The following is a 22,691-nucleotide window of genomic DNA, read 5'->3' as shown; positions in this document are numbered from 1 at the left end:
GGCAAAATCCCAGGCATAGGCAGGTGACTGGAACGCACATACATCCACAGCATAACGCAAGCAGGAATAAGCACTCAACGAAGAAATAAAACAAACTTCATGAGGTGAATCCAATTTGTATTCTCCCCACGCCGCACTGAGAAACACACGCTGTAGTATTCCGGAATGCATTCACAGCATCCTCATTTACCGCAAAAGGTATTTAATCCAGGTGGGTTTATACCTGCTCCTATTACCACAACAGGAGTGACTAACCAGACAAAGCAGAACAGGTCAGAAGCTGTCACTGAAAAACAGCTTGTTGCGGAATACAATCTGCCTTTTCAGTCAGAAAAGCTATTTTATTATTTAATAATTACGTTCTCTACCTTTGCCTTCAGCCAAGCCTGTACCGAACAGGGTCAGCATAGTCCCCACTGGTAAACGCAGGGATGGGAGAGAGGCAAGCACAAAAACACTGCGCCACGAAAGAGGTGACCACGTACAACAAACACACACCGCACAAAAGCTGCGCGGCACTGCAGCTTCTGGCGGAGCTCCGGAGGTACGGCAATCCGCAACAGGCACGAGCACGCGAGCTGTTGGGGCTGGAGCAGGAGGGAGGGAGACAAGCTAAGGAAAGCAAAGCCGTCATGGCTCCCGCTACGAAAAAAGGGACTGATAAAAATGAGTTTCAGCGCTCCGAGGTGCTGAGTGAAATCCAGGGAACTCAACGGCGTCGCACTTGGGCAGGAAGAGAATCTGGCTTAAAGTACTTACAACGGTGTTTGCTTTCGAAATTAAGTCCAATTTTAAACTAGCTTAAAAATTAAATTTGTAATAGAGGAAAACAGCAAAGTGTAACACATAATTAGCAGCTTTACGGTATCATCCATAGACTTTCCAGTATAACGAATAACGTAGTCCAGTTTATTAGTTCATCTTAGGAAAGCTTTGGCTTTCGGGGGGGGGTTTGGACTCCATAGTTTGTGTATGACTACACAGTCTGCCCATCGCGACCTCTTTTCAAAAAGGAAAGTTTTAGCTCTTCGATATATAAACAGTCCATTCCAGTCCTCTATAGTCAAGACGTAGGTAGGCCTGATGAAGACACTTGCGGTTTCTAGTTAGTGCCAAGCCTCGTTCTCGGTTTCACTTTTGGCAGCACCACTCAAGTCAATGAGGTTGCCACACTGTGACTAATAGGGCACATATGCAAAATACAGGACCTAATTGCTTGCTTTCTTAGCCAGCTGATCCATGTTTTCACCTTGCTATCTGTTTCAGGAGCACAGCGTTCCCTTATATAGAGCCTGACGATGAAGGATAATTTCTTACCTAATTTAGCTCCTTCAAGATCTTCTCGCAGCAGTACCAACACACGGGTTTACCTCCCCTTGTCAGTAGGGGAAGACAGGAAAACAAGCTGGTAACACAGCTGAACGGCTCCAATATTTAACCAAGCACTATTAAGAATCATCTTTATCAAGTTGGCACATACTGAGCTAACTCCACTAGAGTTAATACAGTTTATACTGATGTCCCCAGTAGCTTTGATGAGCAGCTTTTTAAGATCCTAAGAACTTCATTCAAAATAAAGGACCATCAGCACAAAAGTCTTAAAGAATCTCACTTGGTACCGAATGACTTGGAGAAATGAAAGTATAAGAAATAATGGCTGCTGATGGATATGCAGAGCTGGAAACTATCAGTAAAAACAATAAATAAAGACGGACGCATCCTCCAGAGCTGTCAAGGAAAACCGGCACGTGGCTCCAGCATTTTCAAATGAAAACAAGAACAGAAACAAACTGAGGAAAAGCAATGCACGCTATTACCTGTTAACTCTTCTAGGGCATTTTTCTGGCTTTATATCCAATTCATAATGGTAGATATCTATTTTAGGAATGTCCATTTCAAAGAAGTTGGCCTGCAGTTTGATTGTTCTCCCAGAAGTACCAAAATCCGGTCGAGGGGGGGGTTTGAAGGCATATCCCTGTATTGGCGGTGGCAACGGTGGAGGGGGGGCAAGCACTGAAAAAAGAAAAAGCACACGTTAGCAATACTATTTTACTATACTGTATATATACTATACAATATATACTATACAATACTATATTAAATCGACAGCCAAACTTTACCAGTGAAGTATAGCACATTTAAACTTGTAAATTTTTTTAACAATCTTAAAACTGGAAAAAAAAAAAAAAAACAGTATCAGGAGTCTGCAAGTTTGAATCTGCTCTTCCCACGCCGGCTGATTAGTTACTATACCTCCTAGCCCTTATGACTAAACAAAACCTTAAAATCAGTTGCATTTTCCTGTACCACAAGTAAGTTGGATGGGAATTTGAGAAGCTAAGCAGGCACTGCTGGAAAAGTGAGAACTTACGCATTACAAGGAAGAATCTTGGTTTCAAAACAGACGCCAAAGCCATGTTAAGATGAGCAAACATCTATAAAATGGAGTTCCTACCACTTAAAACACCTCTGGGATGGCATTTGAATGAGCTGTATGTATGCAAATGTAAAGCAAATACTGCGCACACGTTCCAGCTAGATGTATTCTGCTCTCTGTGCAGCCTGCAAGAGATGGGAATACAACACAGCAATCGTTCCTGCCTGCTACTATTTCCTTTGAATAGAAAGCATACAGAATTAATGGTTTACTACTGCTGTACTGTATTATTGAGCTCAAACGGTAGCTGGCTGATACAGATCCTCCAATATGAAACAGGAGTGTGATAGTCGCTTGTGGTTGTTTCAATCTATGAAATTCCATTAAAAATCCACTGAAAAGCAGGTAAGGTAGCAACTCGCATGCTGAAAACTCACAAAACATCAGTACCCAGGTTTTCCGGACAGATTTCTCATGTGGTGCAGGACAAAAAACACTGGCAGGGAAACACAGCTCTAATGTTCAGAAACATCCTTCTGCTCTTCAACCTAAATTTTTTCATGGTCAGGTTATACTCACTAGTTTTTAGATGAAGTATTTCTTAATCTATGCTTAGATTCAAATCAAATTCCCATTTAACTCCGGTTGCTAGACTGTACATCTTCTAATAGTCTCCTCTCCTAAAACAGGCTTCATCCTTCTTCTCGCTGTTGCAGTAACATTTTCAGGTCACCTTTCCTCACCAAGAGGGACTTAAGGTCTCGTTATTGCTCGAAAGCGTTCCTCTCGCCATTGGAAATGCCCCAGGAACGAACCCAAAACTTCATTTGCCTATTTTACCACTGCCTTACAAGGGCAGTTCTCAGCCGCCCGGTGAGCAGTCGGGAAGCACGTGTCCATCCCAGTTGTTTATGACTGACCATCTTCTCATTTACTGGAAGGTAACTCTATTAACTCCTGGCTATACGATCTTATCATATATAAGAACTAATAAAACATGTAATGAATTTCAGTAACAATTTCCCAGTTATCAGATACTTTATCAAAATTCAGATAGCTCGGTTTGACATTAGGAATGCAATAGAGCTTTTTGCACAGGCTTTTTAATAAGATAAACAATTCCTTGGTTGTGATTTCTTGGCTAATGTTTGGGAAGCTTGTTCCAGGTCTTCTCTTCCAAATATAGGCCCAGCTATACACCCCTTTGACGTACAGACATTCAATGTGCTTTTCTTCCTCCCCTTCATAAATACAGGCATTGAAATTTGTGATTCTCGAACACCAACTTGATAGATTTGTTAAACATGCTTGTGACTGAAGACTTGCATTTTCATTACCTGAAACTTCAGGATTCTGTGATAAAACACTATTCAGTCTCCCTAATTTAAGGATGCCGACTCCTTCCATTTTGCCTTCAGTGCAAACGCAGCAAGGCTCATTAAAATATTATTCTTTCTGTGCATCATCTTGCCTTTGCAATGTCATCACCTCTAGTGAGAAATGAAGTATGTGCTTCGTTTCCACACGACAGCTACCGAATCTGTTGTCTCAAAGCCAGCCCTCACTGCAAGCAGCCCCTCCGCCTCTCCTTTTATATTTACACACCTGAAGAAAGTCAAAATACTTTGCTGACTAATTCTTCTCAGCCTGTGGTCATTTCCCTTTTATTCCTGCACTTCTGAGACAGATTTCTTCACCGACCTGTCATTTCTTTCCTAATCCTTGTAGGATCTCTGCCTCTTTCAAGTGTTTTTCTTAGGGTGGTTAACTCAGCCTCTGCAACCCCTCTCTCCCCTTGCTTGGTATTACAAATTTCAAAAGTATCTGTATCTTTAACCGGAAGGAGCCAGCTGTTACGGATATGATAACTAACGGATTTATTTATAGCTTTTATTCTGCAGCTGGAAAGTACCACAGAAACCATTCCCAGGAATACTTATACCTATAACGTTACAAAGGTTTCTATTATCCATATCCACATCAGACCCTGGGAATGTGCAGCAGGCGTTCAGCTCTGCTCTAACCATCTCAATCACCATTTCTTCCCAAAGAAACGTTGACACCCACCGACTGTTTCCTCCGTTCTATTGCTTGTTTCTTTACAGTTCATCACTGCATTAACGCATTTATTTCTATGCCCTTCCTTCTGTAACGCAACACTCCCACTAGCCACAGCACTCAATCATTAACGTTATCCCATGATTTTTTTGTGTGTGTTCATTCCATACGACTGCCATAGTACCACCCGTTTTCTGTCCAGGCTCCTGGCATTGGTTTTTAAACATTTCCGCTTCTCGTTAACCACATTCTGTATTCTAGCTGGGTTAGGTATTGCCTTACCGCTATGACCGGTTTAATTACACACTTGTAGGATGTGGAAGTGCAAAGACTCATTAAAATTAGAATTACTCTAGACCAAATGTGCTCAGAATAGCAGGGGAAAACTCCCCACAAGCTACACACGTGGCAAAATCAAGGCATTTTGGAGAGCAGGTATTGTTAAGTTACATCTTCCGATGAAAACGGGACCGTTTGGTACTTCCCAGGAGCGTAAGGAAGAGGCAAGTGTTCGAGGATCAAAACCAGCCGCCTGTTGCTCAAAACCACTGCAACAGTCTTCCACGGGCGCTTTAGCGACAGAAGCGAGCGCATACATTCAGTTACGAAAATAAAACCAAAACCGGAGAGCAGCAAAGGCTCCTGGGGAAACGACGTGGTCGCACGGTTTTGTAACACACGCGTAAGATGGAGAAGGACAGAACCGAGCTGTTCAGAAAGTAAAACTACTCCCACTGTGTATTTCAATTTTAAACACTTCTTTGAAATGACATGTTTTTATGATCCAGTAAAAAAGGAAGCTATTTCTGGCTCAGCTCACTAGACAGAAACTTATTTAGGGCAGGGTGTTGCTTGAATGAGATAAGGCCTGTTTACTGAACAGCCGTACTGACCTGATAAAGAAGCTAACCTATATTTTCGCCACATAAAACTCATGTGCACGCGTCAGCTACGGGACCAAGGGATGCGAACTTAACTTCAGATCACAGCTGTTGATCTGAGTTCACCTTCTGGACTACCGCCTCAAATTAAGAATTTAACATCAAGCGCTCTCATGTAAAATGCATGGCAGCAACTACTTGCAGAGTTTCCAAAGTCACGAAACACTGACTTCAGTAAAGTCAGGGCAGCCGAAGGGTATCTCCTCTGACGGATGACAGCACGGCAGACAGGTCTAGAGAGGACACAGCCTTATTACTCATTTCTGTTGAAGCAGAAACCTTAGCCTTAATCAATAAAATGCAATGTTTTCCGGAGACTCCTTCGAGAGCACGGATCAGGCTTCCAGAGCCAGTATTTCAGAGTGTTCTGCGATCTACGTGCACACCCGGATTTTATTTCTAAAGCGCTGTCAAGGGAAGAACAAGTTAGAAGAAAGATGAAAGACTAGTAAACTAGAGCATCGGTGTGATACGTATGTGAAGCGCCTCACTTTTTGCTCCCTGATGACACAAATAAAGAGAAAGTTTCAGCCTTGATATAATGACTGAGACAACGAAGAAAACGCAGAAATCTTATTTTAGGGCTTGAAGTAAGTTAAGCTGGATACTGAACAATGAGGTGCCACTACGTGGCCTTCAGGCTTATTTTTATGATGAAAAACAGACTTCCCATCATAATTCATCCAATTTACACAGACCAGATGTTCAGAGTTATCAGTCTTAAGAATGGCAATTTCTACAACAACAACAACAACAAAAAAGAAATCTGGAGAAAGACAGAAAGTAGCAAAGTAACAGTTTCGCGGCACTTTCTGAAATGAAAGTAAACCTCAGGCAATACTCGCTGCCAAAAGGAAGCGGTACAGAAACCATCCACTGACGCAGAAAGGCTACTCTAGTGCAAACACGGAGTTTTGCAAACTTGAAGCAGAACTGCAAACGCAAGGCAGCCCGCACGCGTGCTTCTCCCCCATCGTAATATTGTGGATCAGGAGCAGAGATAAGAGCGTGACTCAAGGAGTCACCTGGCCCAGAAGCTCCTAGTACCTAAAAGGTGTCGGCGAGCCCCATTTTTGAATGAGTGCGGCTCGGCTCCTATGCTGAAATTTATGCAATTGTTTCAGGACAGTTTGATTTATAGCTGTTTCCCAGGCTTAGAACATTCATTCTTTCGGTCTTTAATTCCCGATAATTTTTTTAAAGCTTAGCTGCTGGTTTGCTTGGTATTCTGGAAGCCCTGCCGGCCAACGCTAACCCGGCGCATTGAAGTTTTTTAGCCATGAATTACACAATTTTAATGTGCAGTCAGAGGCTTAATCAGTTACTAAATACAAAGGGGCCAAACTAGTTGCATCTAAGGGCTTGTTGACACAGGAAATTGTCTGAGTATAATTACCCTAGTGTAATTATATCAATAAGTTTCCTTGTGTAGCAAGTCCTAACACATGTTTAATAACCAGGTGATGTTTTCACAGCTCAAAGAATGTTTCAGCATGGGGTTAACGCTGCCTATGTTTGGCGATAGGAAGCATCTCTAACACCATTTTTCTAAAAATACGGTCTCTAAATGAAACTACCGTTAAGGAAGTCGTCTTTGGAAGCTCCGCTTTCAGGTAAAGTTCCTAATATCGGACAACAGGGCAGATCTGCCGCATCACCAGGACGGGTGGTTTCAGATATTGCTGCGTTTATGTGGAATATAGCTGCCACGGGGAAAGGATGTCTTGAAGAAAGGCTTCAAAACATTTCCTAGCTGTGCATGCCAGTATATGGAATCTTAATTCAACATAGCCCTGCAGCACTTGATTTGATGTGCCTTGCTTGCTGATCCCAACCAGCACAGCAAGAAGACCACCTTATATATTACTTTTTATAGGGTGCCAACAATGCCAGCACCTGCACAGGGACTTAGCTGCCTCCAGGTGGGTCACTGACACCATCCTTTGCCCAGAGAGGTGGTGTTGCGCCTTGGAAAAAGCTTATAAGCTCGGCCTCAGCTGCTGGTAAGCTGTTTTGCCTCCAGAACTGCAGGAAACAAATAATGACAAATAAACACATTCATCACGATCAGGTTAGAAAGAATCAAGACCAGCAAAGCGAGGGGCAGGAAGACACCCACTTGAAGGGGCTCTCCAGAAGTGCAGGGTATCACAGTAAGAGAATAACGTAGGTCAGATGGGACCTTAGGGTCCAGTTAGATTAAGCCCCTCAGGTCTTATCCAGTCAAGTTTTGAATATCTCCAAAGACAGAACTCCCACAGCCTCTCTTGCAACCTGTCCCAATGTTTGACCACCCTCATGGCAAAATAAAAACTTTTCTTATGTCCAAGTGGAATTTTCTGTGTTCCTGCTTGCAACTGTTGCCTCCTGTCCTATTCTGGTGCACCGTCTGCTGCTGCCGCCTTGATCTTGTCCATACCTTCCCATTAGGCAGTCGTAAACAGCAAGAAGATCACCCCTTAGCCATCTCTTCTTAAGGTTGCACAAACCCAATTCTCTCAGCCTCTCCTGATACGCCATGTGCACCTGCCCCCTGACCACCTCGGGTGCCCGCCACTGGGCTTGCAAACAGGATGAGGAAATGGTCCCACGTCGGGAGTGGGATCCAAAGTGGGAGCATGGAAGGCCTGCAGAGCCAGCAAGAAGGGAAGTATCCTAAAATAGGGATATGGAAATGCAGATGGGAACCAGTGAGGATAATCTGTCCTTGAAAGACAGGAGCAACGTGTAGGAGCTGCTGCGAACAGCAGTAACCTGGGGATGCTGGCAGTCAAGAGGGCGATGGCCCCTAGGAGCACAGCAGTAGCAAGCTTTAATCCCTAGCTACTCCTTGGTAGCCCCTTTTCACCCTATGGTGCTGGCAAGGTCCGTAGGAGTCTACAGGCTCTGATCTGCCGGTCTGGCACAACAAATGCAGCCACCATTCTCCACCCACCAAGAGCAAAAACAGCGCTGGAGGAGTCCCTGGGTTTGCTTAGCGTTGGTGGGAGCAGCTGCTGTTAGCCATCACCGACCCGGAACCCAAGCGTCTCAGAAGCAAGTCAGGTTGACGTTCCTCAGCAGCAGGTGGAGAGGGGAAGATATTCCCAGCCAGTGGCAATACCACAGGGTAGATGCAGTTGAGACTATGGCCCAGGTCAGTAAAGAAGTGGGCTCTACCAGAAATGCAGAACATGGGGTGGCAAATTTCTGCCCAGTATTCCCTTAAAACACACGGTTTCTAAGACATCTGTGAGGATAGCGGTGTCCTAATGCATACAGGCTCTCTTAGAAGGGTTTCAGCGTACAACTGAAGTAAGATGCGAGGCTGCCAGAGCAAGGGACCAAAGGGGCTGGAGGAGGAGGGAAACAGGGTTTCCGCAAACGGTTACTGCAATACAAAAGACAGGGGGGACCCAGCAACAACGTGGAAGACATCATACACGAATCCTTGACAAGGATCTGCACAGAGTTTATACGTGGTCAGAATGTGAAAAGGAACACTGGAAGTTAAGCTTTTTATTTTTTTAATACCCAACTAAAAAAAGCTTTGGGCCATCATTAAGTTTTGCTACAGTCTGTAGTTTAGAGAGAAGTTTAACTTTCACATCGGCTTTCTGTTAAGAACCGTTAGAGAAAGATAGGGAAAAGACTTGCAGTGTTTCGTAAGAGATAAGGAGAACTCAAAGCTGCAGCTAATAGTCCCTTGATATTACAAGGGCGAAGGAATCTATATGGAACCTGTGTATCTTCCTCTGCTACTCATTATTAAGCATGTTTTGGAGTATGGAAACTATGCGATACCGTGACTGAGACATTTTTAATGTAAGTCGTTGGGTTAGACGATGTACAACAAGGTAATGGACTTATCCATTATCCATGAGAATTCAACAAACTAACCCCTAGGAAAGGAAGGGAAGTAGAAGAAGGGATGATGTGGTCCAAATTTCATTTGAATTTAACATCTGTTATAGTGTTATTTTAAATATTAACTATTGAAGGTTCTTTATTCAGGCGGTTGTCAGAAGATTTCCTGAGGTTTTCTGCTAATAATGCACCCTCTAGAAAAACAGTACTTTATAGAGTCGCACGGCAAATAACCTGGTAAGCATCTGGCAGGACTGGAAATCGGTAAAGACGTATTGTATTCTCCACGTCTTTTCTAGCCATGTATCTTCTTGTAGTTGTTAAGCCATTGCTCATTCTCCTGAAACGGCCCCTAAAATGCTATCCACGGTTAGGTTGCTTGGGGACATGCTGCCCTTACTCCTCGTCACGTTCAGACCGTTCCGCACCTCCGTCAAATACCCGCTTGTCCCAGGCCTCCTCACGTCTCCACGCGCACTGCGAATCTGAGCCTTAGAGCAACTCAGCTCTTCTCGCACTCCTCGTTCTGTCCGGATGAGGTTTCTTTTCCTGTTCTGGCCATACATGAACTGTGCCCAGATCCTGCCAAGGATTCGTATGTGATGTCTTTCACGTTCTTGATGGAGCCCCTCCCTCTAGAAGTCCTTCTGGTCTCTCAGTGAGCAGTTGCCAGGCTTTCTAACCACAAAGCATTGTATGCACCCAGTTGGCCTACCAGAGCGGAGGGGGGCGGAAGAAAAAGAAAAAAGGAGCTGTCTTCACATTTGGCCATATTTTAAGGCCCTTAGATAACTCTCTTCAGAACTTTAGGTTTCTTGTTGTGCCAGATTGCTTCTAATTTCTTAGTGTTGTAGTATGAAGTTAAATGTTTTAATAAGGAGGAGTACTGGATAAGCAACATTGCCTTCAAACCTATAACATTGTTATGTTCAGCAGACCTAATCTAGATATGATTTTTATGGTGTAACTGTCACATAATACAAAAGAATTCAAGGAAGGTTAATTCTTATATCAGCCATTTTATTATTTTGCTTGGGATAAGTAAGCAGTTACAGACCTTTTGCTGCTCTAGTTATCTCAGTTACTTCCCCCACCCCATAAGATAGGGATGTGATCTCTTCATAATGCTGAAAGTGATACTATTCACGGAAATCAAATTACTCTCAGGCATCAATGGTGTCAGCCGGTGTCAGGGTTGGAGGCGAATGGGAGAAACAAGACATCAATACAGTTCACTTTGCAAGTTATGACCAGGTTTCCAATGCGAATACGTGAAAGACTGTAAGAAGAACAACAGACCAGAGCACCGAAGAGGAAGAGATCGCTGCTTTTGGTAAAATGCAGTAGGGGAGAAACTAATAACGGTTCTTCTTTCTAGCCCACGAACCTCTTATGGACCATGTCAACTAGAAAAAGCCACCAAGCGCTAGTCTTATTTTCTTCCCCTCCCACCTTCTTCTTGCAACCTAGACCTTCAGAGTTATCATCCAGATTTTTAAATATTGACAAGCTGGTTCTCATCTGCTTGTTACTTATAACAACTGGTCACTTATAAATGGGGCTGAGTGGCAGAAGAGCAGCATCAGAACATAGGAGGAAAATGTAAGGACTCTCTATCCTTACTATTAATAAGCTTATTAACAGTTAGGATAGACTTTAGCAGTATTAATATTAGTAATTTTTCTTTTATTATTACTAATTGATCTATTTTCATTCATTAATAGTAATAGCCTTAGTAGTACGGATAGATTTAAACTGTAAGAAAATACGACTGAAATCCTTCTTAAGGGATGCAGAGAAATGCTTTTAATTACAAACTGCAATATTGAATTAAGTCACCAATTTAAAACAGCAAGCTTCATCAAAACAATACACTGGATGCTTATGGCTTACCACAAGCAAGCAACCCAGATTAAAGTTCAGTGTGAATTCAAACTGCAGAATAACTCCATCTTTAGGCGAACCTCTACTAAAACAAGGGGAGGAAATGGAGAACATTTAGTGCTGCTTATTGCATTTGACCTTAACAACTCATTCATTCTTTCTTACCTTAGAAAAGGATGTTGAATTTATTCCAGGTGACTTTTCTAACAATTTAAAATAAAAAATGAAGCAGTATTTTCTATATTCATAAAGAGCAATGCCTCTATTCAGTCGAATCTCTGTTATTTGCCTTTCCAGAAGGCTGATGTCGTGAGTATATACATCTTGTAAAAGAAAAAGAAAACACCCACTACCTTCTACGCCTTTCTCCAGGCTGCTTCTCCCCAATAAAAGAAAAGGCCAGAAATTCTGTTCTCTTCATCTCACCTTACCCCTTCCTTTACCCTCAGTTTTCTGAAAAGTTGCATTCAGGTTAGGAAAGAAACGTGGCTCCCCACTTTTGTCTTCATTGACACTTATATTCCTACACTTACGACTGAGCAGGTTTGAACATGCAAACAGTATAACCTGACCGCTATTGTCTTTATCACTTTGTTGCTAGTAGGTTCAAAAAACCCACGACTTCCTCATACAGGTACACTGACTCTTCCATCGATATTTACTCCAGTGGACAGACTGAAGTTTCTATTAGACTTCTTGGTGTGACTATCAGATATAAATGAGAACAGGCGTTCAGTCCTGGAGAGAGCACACAGGACGCGTCAGTCCAGCTACCGCCCGAAGCAGAACTGAACTCGGCGATGGATTCCTAGCCTAAAACCTACCACGTTAAGTGCTTCGACGCCACTTGCACACACAAACAGCAACCAGAGAGCAGCTTGAGAACTGTGCGCCTCACTAGTGACACCGCACTTCCATTACCACAGTAACCGAAGATCTCAACATTGCATGGGCTTTCCCCAAACTTCCTTGCAATTAGCACAGACTGATCTCCGTGTTACAGACTACAGATACTGGATAGATCAAGTCACCTGAGCAGAGTCCCAGCTCTCAATTCAGTGTCGCACCCCCAGCCTTTCTCCCAACACCTCTTCCTCGCCCTCCTTCTCCTCTCCGATCCCTTGCCATCACATCCCATGCCTCTCCTCCGGCCTTTTGTGTTACTGGAGGCTGCGGTGCCAACAGCAAGCTCCACCAAGCCTGACAAGCCGTAATAGCTGGGGCTTTACGCTCTTGTTGCTGGCATGCCTTTCCAGTGAGCTGTGCCTCACCAGCTGGAAACTGGTGCCAGAGAGGCCCCGAATCAGCGTTCCCTGTGGGATTCACATTGTATAACACTTAATGAAACGCAGAAGTGATTTGTTCTCAGATTATTAAAGAAATAAGCTAGGATGGCCATATTCTGTGCTGTACCTTTGCAAGCGCATTCATATTCCCCACGGACTTTGGCTAGCCGTTTTTTGGGGTGTAAAATCTAAAAATATAAAGTTGTCTCCTTACCTAAAACATTTTCAGTTTACAAAATTAACCTGTTAAGCTATTAACTGCAAAGCAGTCGTGCTTTCCTTGAAAAAGAGATCTTTGTCCAGTTCTACACTGAATTAAACTGAAAACATGAACACTCTCGAGGCTTAGTTTCAAAATAGAAAATGCACAGTTAAGAGCTGAGGCTATGATTTATCATTTTAGATAGCGAAAGCAGCTGCAGAAGCACCTTTAACATGCAAGAGATCCAACAGCATCTAATGCGGTTTCAAGAGATAGGGCTGTGGTTTTCGGTGTCGCCGTAAAGAAGGGGTAAAGTACAGGTTTATAATAATGGAATAATTGAGATATGGCAAGAGCGTAGGCTTTGGGTAGAAGTCTTCTATAATAATTTTTTCCTATTACATCTTGTTTTTTTCCCCCCCCGCCTGCTTCTTGTAACCAACTTAAGGTTCTCATGATGTGAATTAGGATTCAGCTGCGGCACTGTGCCACCCCGGTCACAGTGACAACAGCCTGGGCAGAGGGAGCAGGTAATGACATCTTAGTGTAGGAAGAGCCAAATCCCCACAGAAATTTCCTGCAGAAACAACTCGTTTTCTCCCGCAACGTCACTGCCAAAACCTAGTACCTCGTCCCGTGAATTGCCATTTTTGCTCTGCAGATTACTTCTAAGGGTTCCGTGAAAGGTAACTTTAAAAAAAAAAAAAAAAAAAGCGCACATGCCTACTGTTAAGCTGAACTTTGTTACAGAGAGGCCTGTACCTCCACCGGAAGTTTACATTAAGAGGGAGACTGTATTAAAAGGAATACTACTGTATTCTAGTCACAGATTGTGACTCAAATAATAAAGCTCCTTCTCTTCCTTGCCCTAACAGGAATCCATTTTCAAATTTCTCTCAAGAAATATATAAAACCGATTTCTTCCTTCTGAATGAAGCTCTCGCTTCTTGAGCGACACACCTTTATTCAAATAGTCTGCCCCTATACCAATCACTCCTAAGCATCCTCTCATTAAATACTGAAGCTTTTCCTAAAAAGAAATGCACTCGGTTCACCGAGACATTCATTCTGCTGTATTGTCATTTCTACCTGAACTTGAGCGTCTTCTCAATTCTATTTTTGTTTTGTTTGTGGTTTTGGGGTTGGGGTTTTTTATCTCATACTAAGGTTTTCAATAGAAACATTTAAGTCAGTCGAGTTGAAGTCAAGGGGAAAGTACTGTTGTTTGAGAAACCTTATATTTGACAGCCAGTTAACAGGCTAAGAAAAAAGAAACCCACACAAATGGAAAAAAAAAAAAATCTTGCTCTCCAGAAGTTCTCAGACTTGTCTTCCACAGGCCGCAAATGAAGATTTCAGAAATGATGGAGAAGTACAGTGTGGTGGGAGTGGACAACCAACAGGGGAACAGAGGCATAGACAAAAGCTAGCAGAAAGGGAACAGCCACGGAAATCCAAAAGTCATGTAGAAGGACAACGGAATAAGTTCGTTACCAAAGGATAAGCGAAGCCAAGAACACAGCAACGTTTAGACAGAATTTATCCTCTTCATGTATAAAGCCTGTCCTTTAAGAGTAAACACTAGCTAAGCAAGTTTCAGAAGGTATATAACAAGGCCCCAGTAATAATTATGTATTAAAGCCTTATTCATCTACACGACAAGTTTAACTTCAAACAGTTTTTAGACTGATCTAGTTAAGCCAGTGAAACCTCCTCTCTCAGGAATATTTCTAAAATTGGCTTATTTAAAATAAGTCACAATTAGCACATCCACACACTTCCTACTACTAACTTAAAAGACACATTTCACTACTTTCTCACATCAATAGGTTGCAACAAATTTCATTACTAAAACTCAGAATACAAAAAAGCCTTACTAAGACAAAAAGTTCTGAAGATCCGATCTGCGACATTAGCAGCTCTAACAGAACCACCCACGCTCGCTTCACAGCGTTGAACACTGCCTGACAAGTCAGTTCATCGTCTGGCCCGAAAAAAAAGTTGCAAGAATTTTTTTTCTAGACTAGGTACGAAATTATCATAATGATTGTCTATGCACAAGTCTGCACCGTAAAACCAACGGAGTTTCAAAAGCTTATTTTTAAGATGACATGCTGAGAATTTACCTTATTCCTCAAAAGCTTAAGGACTTTTTTTTTAAATATGTAGGCCCCTTGTTTCAATCCCATCCCAACACAGGTAGGAAACGACCTAGGACATACAATGTACGTACTGTTTAAGCACAGATTTATACATACTTTATAAAATTACATGTTACGTGATTTAATTCTTCGCACAGAGGAAGAGCTGACATGGAGCCTATTTTCCACATTCTGATTACAAAATAACATGTATCATGAAACGCAACCAGGTTGCTGCCAGCAGAATTGTTAGGAAAGGAAACATATCTGGAATCCAGAACAGTACGGAATTGTGTATTCATTCCACATCTCTGAAAAGCTGAAGTATTTAACACCTCTCTCAGATAGAGACCTTTATGACTGCAGAGCTATCACGGCGTATTTTCACTTTGGAACCCAGGCCCTGACAGCTTCACTTCAGGCCATAACAAATTCACATATAACAACGCTAGTATAAGACAGAACTAGCGCTGAAAAACAAGTCTTGCTTTCATGCAGCCGTTCAATCTGCCCTGCAGTCCCAAAACTTGTATTATCATGAGTGCTCCTGCAAAGCAGCAAAGCAGGTAAAGCTAACTAGGGAGGAGGAGGAGGGGTATGAAGGCAAGGAACGGAGGGGGCTTGGTTTGAGCTCGGGCCAGCTCGCCAAATGGTGCACAACGCAGCCTCGTGCACTAATGCCAGCATTACCGTTTCTTTCTGCAGCAGTGCTAAACTGTGCTAGTTTAAGATGCATGTAAAACTACAGGCTTACGCACGGACAGCTTTTACCTCTACTTTTGGCACTGCAGAGTTTTATTTTTCAGGTGCCTGTTTAATGAAGACTGAAAGAAGACAGAGTAAAGCCTACAAAAAAGACAGAACTAGCACAGCTGAGCAGCACTGACAAAAATAGAGAGAAAAGCACGAATTGCAACAGGCGAGAATGAACTGCTCTCACCATGACTGTGATTAAAATCAGTTTCGCAACCCAAATACAACCAAAATTTGGCAGCACTGTGGACAGCTCAATGAGAACTGAACTCAAAAGACACCAGAGGAAAAAAAAAAAACATCAAAGCAAGCTTTGGACTGACTTAATTACATCATTATCAACAGTACTTATCTAAATCAATAGCTTCCAGCTTGACTATGCCCAATTTTCAAAAGTCATAGGTATAATATAGCTTCACAGATGTAGCAGAGCTATAAACAAAGATATTTCAATGATAAATGATAAATATCTTTCCTTAGTACAAAAAAAAAGGATTGAAGAAACATATGAAATAATGCTTACACTAAGAGGGTTTTTTTAAAGCACTAGCTGTAGTCTGACAGAAGAGCAGTAATAGCAAAATAAGTTCAAATAGAGAAGAAATTAAAAAGAATTATGCTAACCTATGATGCCCACCAAACACACCGAAAGACACTATCTATTAAAACCTTTTTAATGAGTACATGAAAAATTATCCTAGGTAGACAAAAATATGGATATCATCCCAGTCTAAGGATTAAAAAAAAAACAACCCACTGTGAACAGTGCTAAAAAGCCTTTCTTTGAAGCATGACTTAGAAATGGCTATCAAAGAAAACACTGCACTACTAAATTACAACTCGGGTGTAAGGCATGAGATACATTACACAGGTCCAGTCTAGATGCGACTGAAGCTATTCAGGTCCGTCTTTTACTTTACCACTTTCTTATCAGTTTTATGCTATCAAAATCTGGAAAAACTTTAAATTCAGCTTTGGATATCAAAATAAATTGGACAGTAAAAAAAAAAAAAAAAAAAAATGCACCGAATTAGAAAGTGAGGTAGCTCCATAGTTGGTAGGGTAAGGGCTACTTTCCACACCAGTGGGCTGCTTTTCGTGTACATCAGAAAGGATGCATGATATTAAGCCAAATTATTTAGACAATGCAGAGAGCGAATCCTTACCCACAATCATTATAGGTAAAACTACAGAAGATTTTTCCACCAGCTACCCTTTTCTAGTTCAAAAATTAGATACTTGAGGCTGACTTTTCTTAATTGTCACTTAAGACAGAGATGACATTTTAAAGCTGAATACTGTCTTCTGGTACTTGAGTATTAGAAATTCTGTCACGAAAAATAAGACCAAGTATTCCGCTAAAACTTGAAATAAGGAAAGAAATACACAACAGCATTTTGACAAGTCCTGCAAGCTTTGAAAAGCTCCTGACGGCACACGCTTAGCTCATACAAACAAGGCTTTCATTACACATGTAAAGTTTCTAGTTAATGAGAACTGCATATGTTTGCAAAGCCAGTTCAGCAGTTAGAAGTTTCCTGTGTTCGTCGGTTTGATCCACGCAGTTTCTCGATGGCCAAAAGTCCCTAGAAGCGCTCAGTTTTCTGGAATAGCAAAAGCTTTCCCTGTTATGCTGTTTAAAGAGGACGGAAGGACAGAGCAGCGTATGCTAGGCTAACCCCCCAGTTTTCTCCTGCAGAGCACATGCATTTAGCTGCCTTCCCCACCCCTCGGTGAAACAGGGGAAGGCCGAGGGTGCTAACAGTGCAGAAGAAGGTATGCGAAGTACGAAAGCGGTACTTTCCTCGACCTCGGGAAGGTCTGGATGTTCCCCACGCCCTCTGTACTCTTTCTATATACATTACAAAACACAGTTGAATATATGAGTGCCCAACACTTCTGCAAAAATGAAAAACTTCAAGTCGACGGAAAAATAAGCGTACAAAAATCCTGCATTACTGCATAGTCGGTGTGTCAGAGCCGCTGCTGGAAACTTTCACTTCTCACATAGCGAATCTGTTGTAAACTTTGGTTCACTAAGAAAAGGAGAAAGTTTGGTTCATGTGTATGACGTCAGGCATCTTTTTACCAAATAACTACCTCATCTTTAAGCCACCTAAAACTATACAGCTAGTGGAAACATTAATACAGAGTCTTTTTCTTTCTTAGGAAAATATACTGGCCATGACAACAATACTTTTAAACATGGCTTTGTTTTGTACTTTGTTTTTACCTTTGTTTTGCAGGCTCTAGGGTTGACAAATGTGATTTAAGTTTAAGGAAAAAAAAAGTCTCAGGAAAAACTGAGAGCACTGTATATTAAATTCTCATTTCCTCTTTTACATATGGCAGCTTATAATGAATTTCAGCACAATTTACTGTCTAAAATTAAGCCCAAAAAAAGTGCAACCATGGGATACCAGCAGGATAGCACAATACGAACAGGCCCACTTCCAACCTAAAAATAATATTAAGAGGCTTGCTTAAAAGTGAAAGATTGGGCAGGTGACAAGCAGACCCTTGACAGGTAGTCCAAGGGAGTTGTTGGTGTTATTGAGGCAGGTGCTGAGAGGAAGCAGGTAGAATTAAGGTCCAGCAGATGAAGACGTTGCCTTTTCCACCACCTCTCCCAGTGAGCCATGAATACACCCTTTCCCACAACAAAACTAAAGATCAAAGAGAGTTGACTTCCAACCATCGCATATCTTCAGGAAGTATACATGAATTGAACATAAGTACACACACCAAAGACCAACACGATTTAAAAGTTTCAAAATTACATTAACAATTTTAAGAAGGTACTTTATAACTAAATGACAAGTGATAAGATAATCTTAGCTCCTATAGCCTGCTACAGAAAACTCAGTCAAACTTGTTTCTCATAGAGAAACTCTTTTTTTTTTTTCTCCTGGTATTTTATATTTAAAGCCACAGCCCCCTTTATGAAGTCACCCTTTTTCAGGCAAGTGCTGCTTCGACAACAAATTAAAACCTCGGGTAGCAAACAAAAAACAAATATTCTTTCAACAAAGACAGAATCCATAGCATGCAAAGCTTAGAATTTATAAATATGTAAATACTAAACAGTATAAGTTTCAAAAGTTTATGAAAGTTTTAATCACTTCCTCAAACTCAACTGATCTAGCAACAGTGCTTTTATTATACCTCCTTGGCATTTTCCTGTCCTTCTAGAAAAACACATCCTAATAAGCATCACTATGAAACTTTTCTCTTTTTCAAATAAGATTCACACTCTCAAAATTTTAGTCTTTCTATAGTTTCTTGATGGAGAAAAGTTCACGGGTGCAAAGTCTCAGCAAATAAAACAGTAAGTCAAGATCTCAAAGTCGAACAATGTTTTGGGAAAAAGGAACAGAGCTTTTCTAATGATAAAAAGTAATTTGTATGGAAATATCTTACTCTCCTGTATAAAAATATCTTCCCCCCCCAATGTAACAGCATGTTAGAACAAAGTTTCCATGTTTAACTGCAATTTTTTTAAATTAGTCAGATACAGGCCCCTAACTTGCTTTATAGTGTCTCCAGAGAAAGAATGAAGATTAAAATAGCAAACCCCGTGGCAAATTGAGCGATTACGTTGGCAGAAGGCCAACGCCACAAACACCCTCGGAACGGGGCTGGCTGGGGTGTGCAGTTTGGTGACGGGAGCAGGACAAGTAAAGTGGCTCGTATGCAGCAGCGCTGTTCAACGAACCGTCAGACAGCGGCCAGATCTAAGTTACAAGAGATCTGAATGGAGCATTTAAGCTGCATCAAGGATGTGGTGACAGACATGTAGAGGCTGGAGCTCTCCCGCACTTAGAGCAGCTGTGTCGTGCCGAACGTTTGCGAGCCGCGCTCCTGCTCGCCCATTCCTCTGAGGAGGATCTCGGCATACATTCGCCTGATAGGTATCAGGTTAATGTATAGAAGGGGACTTTCACTAGCAGTACACGGGCCACGTTTAGCCTACAGGAGACAACTAAGCACCCTGCTGACAGTCTCCGTTTCCAGACTGGTTCATGGTACAGCTCTTCTCTCGTTACAAATTCTCATCCCAGGTCCTGCCGTATGATTTGATGCGGAGCAGGAAGCTTTTTGGACTGCTAAAAGCCCTCGCGCTGCTAAGGCTCTCTGTGGATGACTGCACAGGAAGGAAACAGAGCGCCTCACGACGTGGAGAACAACTTGCAGCTCGTGCTCTAGACGAGACGCTGTCCCTGCCCAGCTCTGCAGAGGGAAAAAGGCTGAGCCCGGGATAAACTAGGAAGTAAATGAGACAGAAGATGAGCTCAGTCAGAGGGAGCAGAATAGCAGGAGCCTGCAGCACAGGACAGCAATGTTTGGAGAGGACCAGCAGCTCAGTAAAGGTATGGTGTTTGTTCTCTGGGGCTCAGGGAGGGTTGTTCTGATAACATACACGCTGAATCTGGGTCCCTGGCGGTAAACAGCAGCCACCAGTGCCAGTGCTGTGGAAGTAAAATCATTCTGTGCAGAAGGGACAGTGTTAGGATCAGATAAAGCGCAAATGAAGGAAGATAGAGGCTGCTCCCACATGTAAACCTACTCCCAGCCCATATACAGGCAGTTTTTTTCAATTATTTGGTTTCTTTAAAAAAAAAAAAGAAGAAAAAGCCCACCAGATAGTTGAAGAATCCTTACATACAATTTTACAAAAGATGTAATAGTAAGAGGTGAACGTAACAGCCTTAGCAACAGCACAATTTAAGCACCAAGATTATCTGCATACCGAAAGTGAACAAGAGAACCTGACACTAGAAGCCGAGCAAAATGATAAAGCAAGTATTTATGCACAGCTATTGCTACTGAAACATGAAAACAGTCTAATTAAAAAAAAAAAAAGTACTGAACGTCATCAGTCTGGATGCATACAGCTACAGTGGTCTATCTCCCTGCCGTATCTAGTAAAAGCCTTCACAAACTATAGGAAGAAAAGCAAGGAAAAGTATAGCTCCTGTTTTTCCTAAGAGGAGAACTACCATCCTGATCTTCCTTGATTCTCTTCCCTTCAAGGTAATCACATCAGAAGGGAAAAAAAAAAGAAGAAAAAGAAAAAGAAAAGGAAGCTAGCACCTAACTGTGGATTCTAAGGTGTAAATGCTCCTACAGCAGCAGCACTCAAGAGAGAGGCTGTAAAGGTCTCCCAGCTACAGGTCCTGTGTTTCTCTACACTATTCCTTACTAGATCATCCCTCTAAGGGAAAAAAAGATTTTACACAAAACTATGAAGAACGGTAAGCTAAAAATACAGGAAGTTTCACTAATTTTTAAACTTTTCTAGGAAAAAAAAACAGGTAAACACAATAGTTTCTATATTAGAACAGATTTCTCGTGGCAGAAACAGCCCAACGCTCAAAAAGAGAAAGCAAATTAAAGCATTGCCCCACATTAACCATACAAGCTCTCACCGTATTAACCTATCTTTCCCCTAAACCGTATTAACGCCGCTGCTAGCGCTCCTCCTGCCCACGCTGCCCTCCTGTTTGCTCCCGAGAATTCACCGCAAAGCCCGAAGACCTCCGCCGAAGGCGATAACCGTTTCGGCCCCTATCCGGCACCTGGGTGCCGCCTGCCGGGGTCCAAAGCGGCGGCGCCGCCAGGCTGCGGCTGGAAACGCGCCGCCAGGCCGAGGCGGCCCCGCACCCCCCCCCCCGCCCGCCCCAGGCGCGGCCCGGCAGCCGCCACAGAGCCGGGCCCCCTCCCCTCGCCCCTCCCCGCTGCCTCGGGGCTCGCCGCGGCGGCGGGAAAGGAGGGGAGGGCAGAGCAGAGCAGAGCGAGGCGACCCTCCTCTCCTCTCCTCTCCCTCCCCTCCCCTCGCAGGGGCCTCAGGACACGCAGGCTCACTCGCCTCCCTCCCCGAGGTGGCGGCGGCGGCGGCGGCCTGACCCCTCCTTCCCCCGCCAGCGCGGCCTCGCAGGGCTGCGAGCAGGCCCGGGAAGCCGGCGGGCACCCGGGGGGGGGGGGTGCGCGGGTCTCCCCCTTCCCCTCCCTCCCCCCTCCAACGCCTCGCCGGCGGCCGTTGGCGCCTCGCTGTCTCGCGGCGGCGGCGGCGGCGTGGGGGGGGGGGGGGAAGGGGCGCGCGCGGCGCCTCGCGCTGACAGACCGCCGCGTGCGCCAGCGGTCACCCCCGCCCCGAAACAGAGCCCGAGTTCAAACCCGCCGCCGCGCCGCCGGCGAGGGAGAAAGTCGGCGGGAAGGGAAGAGGAGGGGAGGAAGGAAGGGGAAAAGAGCCGGAGCCTCACCGGGTCCGGCGGAGGTGGCTCCCGGGTACATGTCTCCGTGTGCGGCGGCGGCGGAGGCGGCGCCTCTCTGCGGGTCCCGACCGCGGCGGCGGCTCGAGGGGAGGGAAGGGGGGGAGGAGGGAGCGAGCCCGAGCCCCGGCTCCGCTGTCGCCGAAGGAGGAAGGGGAGGGGAGGGAGGAAAAAGAAAAGAGGGAGAGGAGGGGAAAAAAAAAAAAAGGAGGGAGGAGGAGGAGGGTCAGGCCGGCGCCGGGAAACCAGGTTCCTCGGCGGCACCGAGGCGCGGGGCGGTGGGTGGGGAGAAGGGAGGAGCGGCGGGGTCACGGGGCGGGGGCGCCCCGCCTGCCCGGCCGCCGCCGCCGCCGCCCGCTTCCCGCTGCCCTCCGCCCCCCGCGCCGCGGCCCCGGGGCGGCGGGAAGCGGCGCCGCCACAGCGCGCCGCTCCGCGCTGATCCCCCCCCCTTCCCTTCCTCCCCCTCTTCCTCCTCAGGAATTTCATCAGCCGGGGCTGAGCAGCTCCTCCCCGGCCCCGCCGCGCTCCGCTCTCCTCACCGCCCGCCGGCGGGCGGCTAAGCAGGCGCCAGCAGCCTCTGCAGGCCCCGGCGTCACCCGCCGAGGCTCGTTCTGGGTCGGCCAGGGCTGCCAGAGACCCGTCTCTCACCCAGAGCCTGGAAAACGCGACTCAAAGTACCTCTAGCTCCCTCCCCGCTACCTCTCCCTTAAGGCACTCTGCCCAGTTGCGCGCGGGTGAAAGGGCTAATAGAGTGGCCTCGATGTTATACGCGCTGCCTGGTTGTGAATGCCCCGCTGACTTGAAAATTGGACTTCTTTCCTCTCTTCCTCCCCAAAGCCTCCTGCGACAGGGGCAATGCTGCTGCGAAACCTTCAGATCGCTGACCTCGTGGATCTCACATAACCACATCCACTTTTTGTCGTGCCTATTA

The 22,691-nt window shown here is 44.3% G+C and overlaps 1 protein-coding gene across 1 annotated transcript in view; it reads right to left on the bottom strand.

Moving 5' to 3' along the window:
* AGO2 (argonaute RISC catalytic component 2) overlaps positions 1–21,957 on the bottom strand; it is a 51,907-nt gene extending 29,950 nt beyond the window's left edge. Inside the window, exons 1-2 of the mRNA XM_067290116.1 lie at positions 21,752–21,957; positions 1,818–2,013 (exon numbers count right to left, since the gene is read on the bottom strand). Coding sequence (XP_067146217.1) covers positions 1,818–2,013; positions 21,752–21,782 — 227 coding nt within the window. The 5' untranslated portion in view covers positions 21,783–21,957. The remainder of the gene's footprint in view (positions 1–1,817; positions 2,014–21,751) is intronic.
* Positions 21,958–22,691: the final 734 nt, after the last annotated feature.

Source organism: Apteryx mantelli, chromosome 2 (assembly GCF_036417845.1).
Source record: "Apteryx mantelli isolate bAptMan1 chromosome 2, bAptMan1.hap1, whole genome shotgun sequence".
Lineage (NCBI taxonomy): Eukaryota > Metazoa > Chordata > Aves > Apterygiformes > Apterygidae > Apteryx > Apteryx mantelli.
The sequence above is the reverse complement of the archived record's forward strand: the minus strand, read 5'-3'. Positions and strand labels throughout refer to the sequence as shown.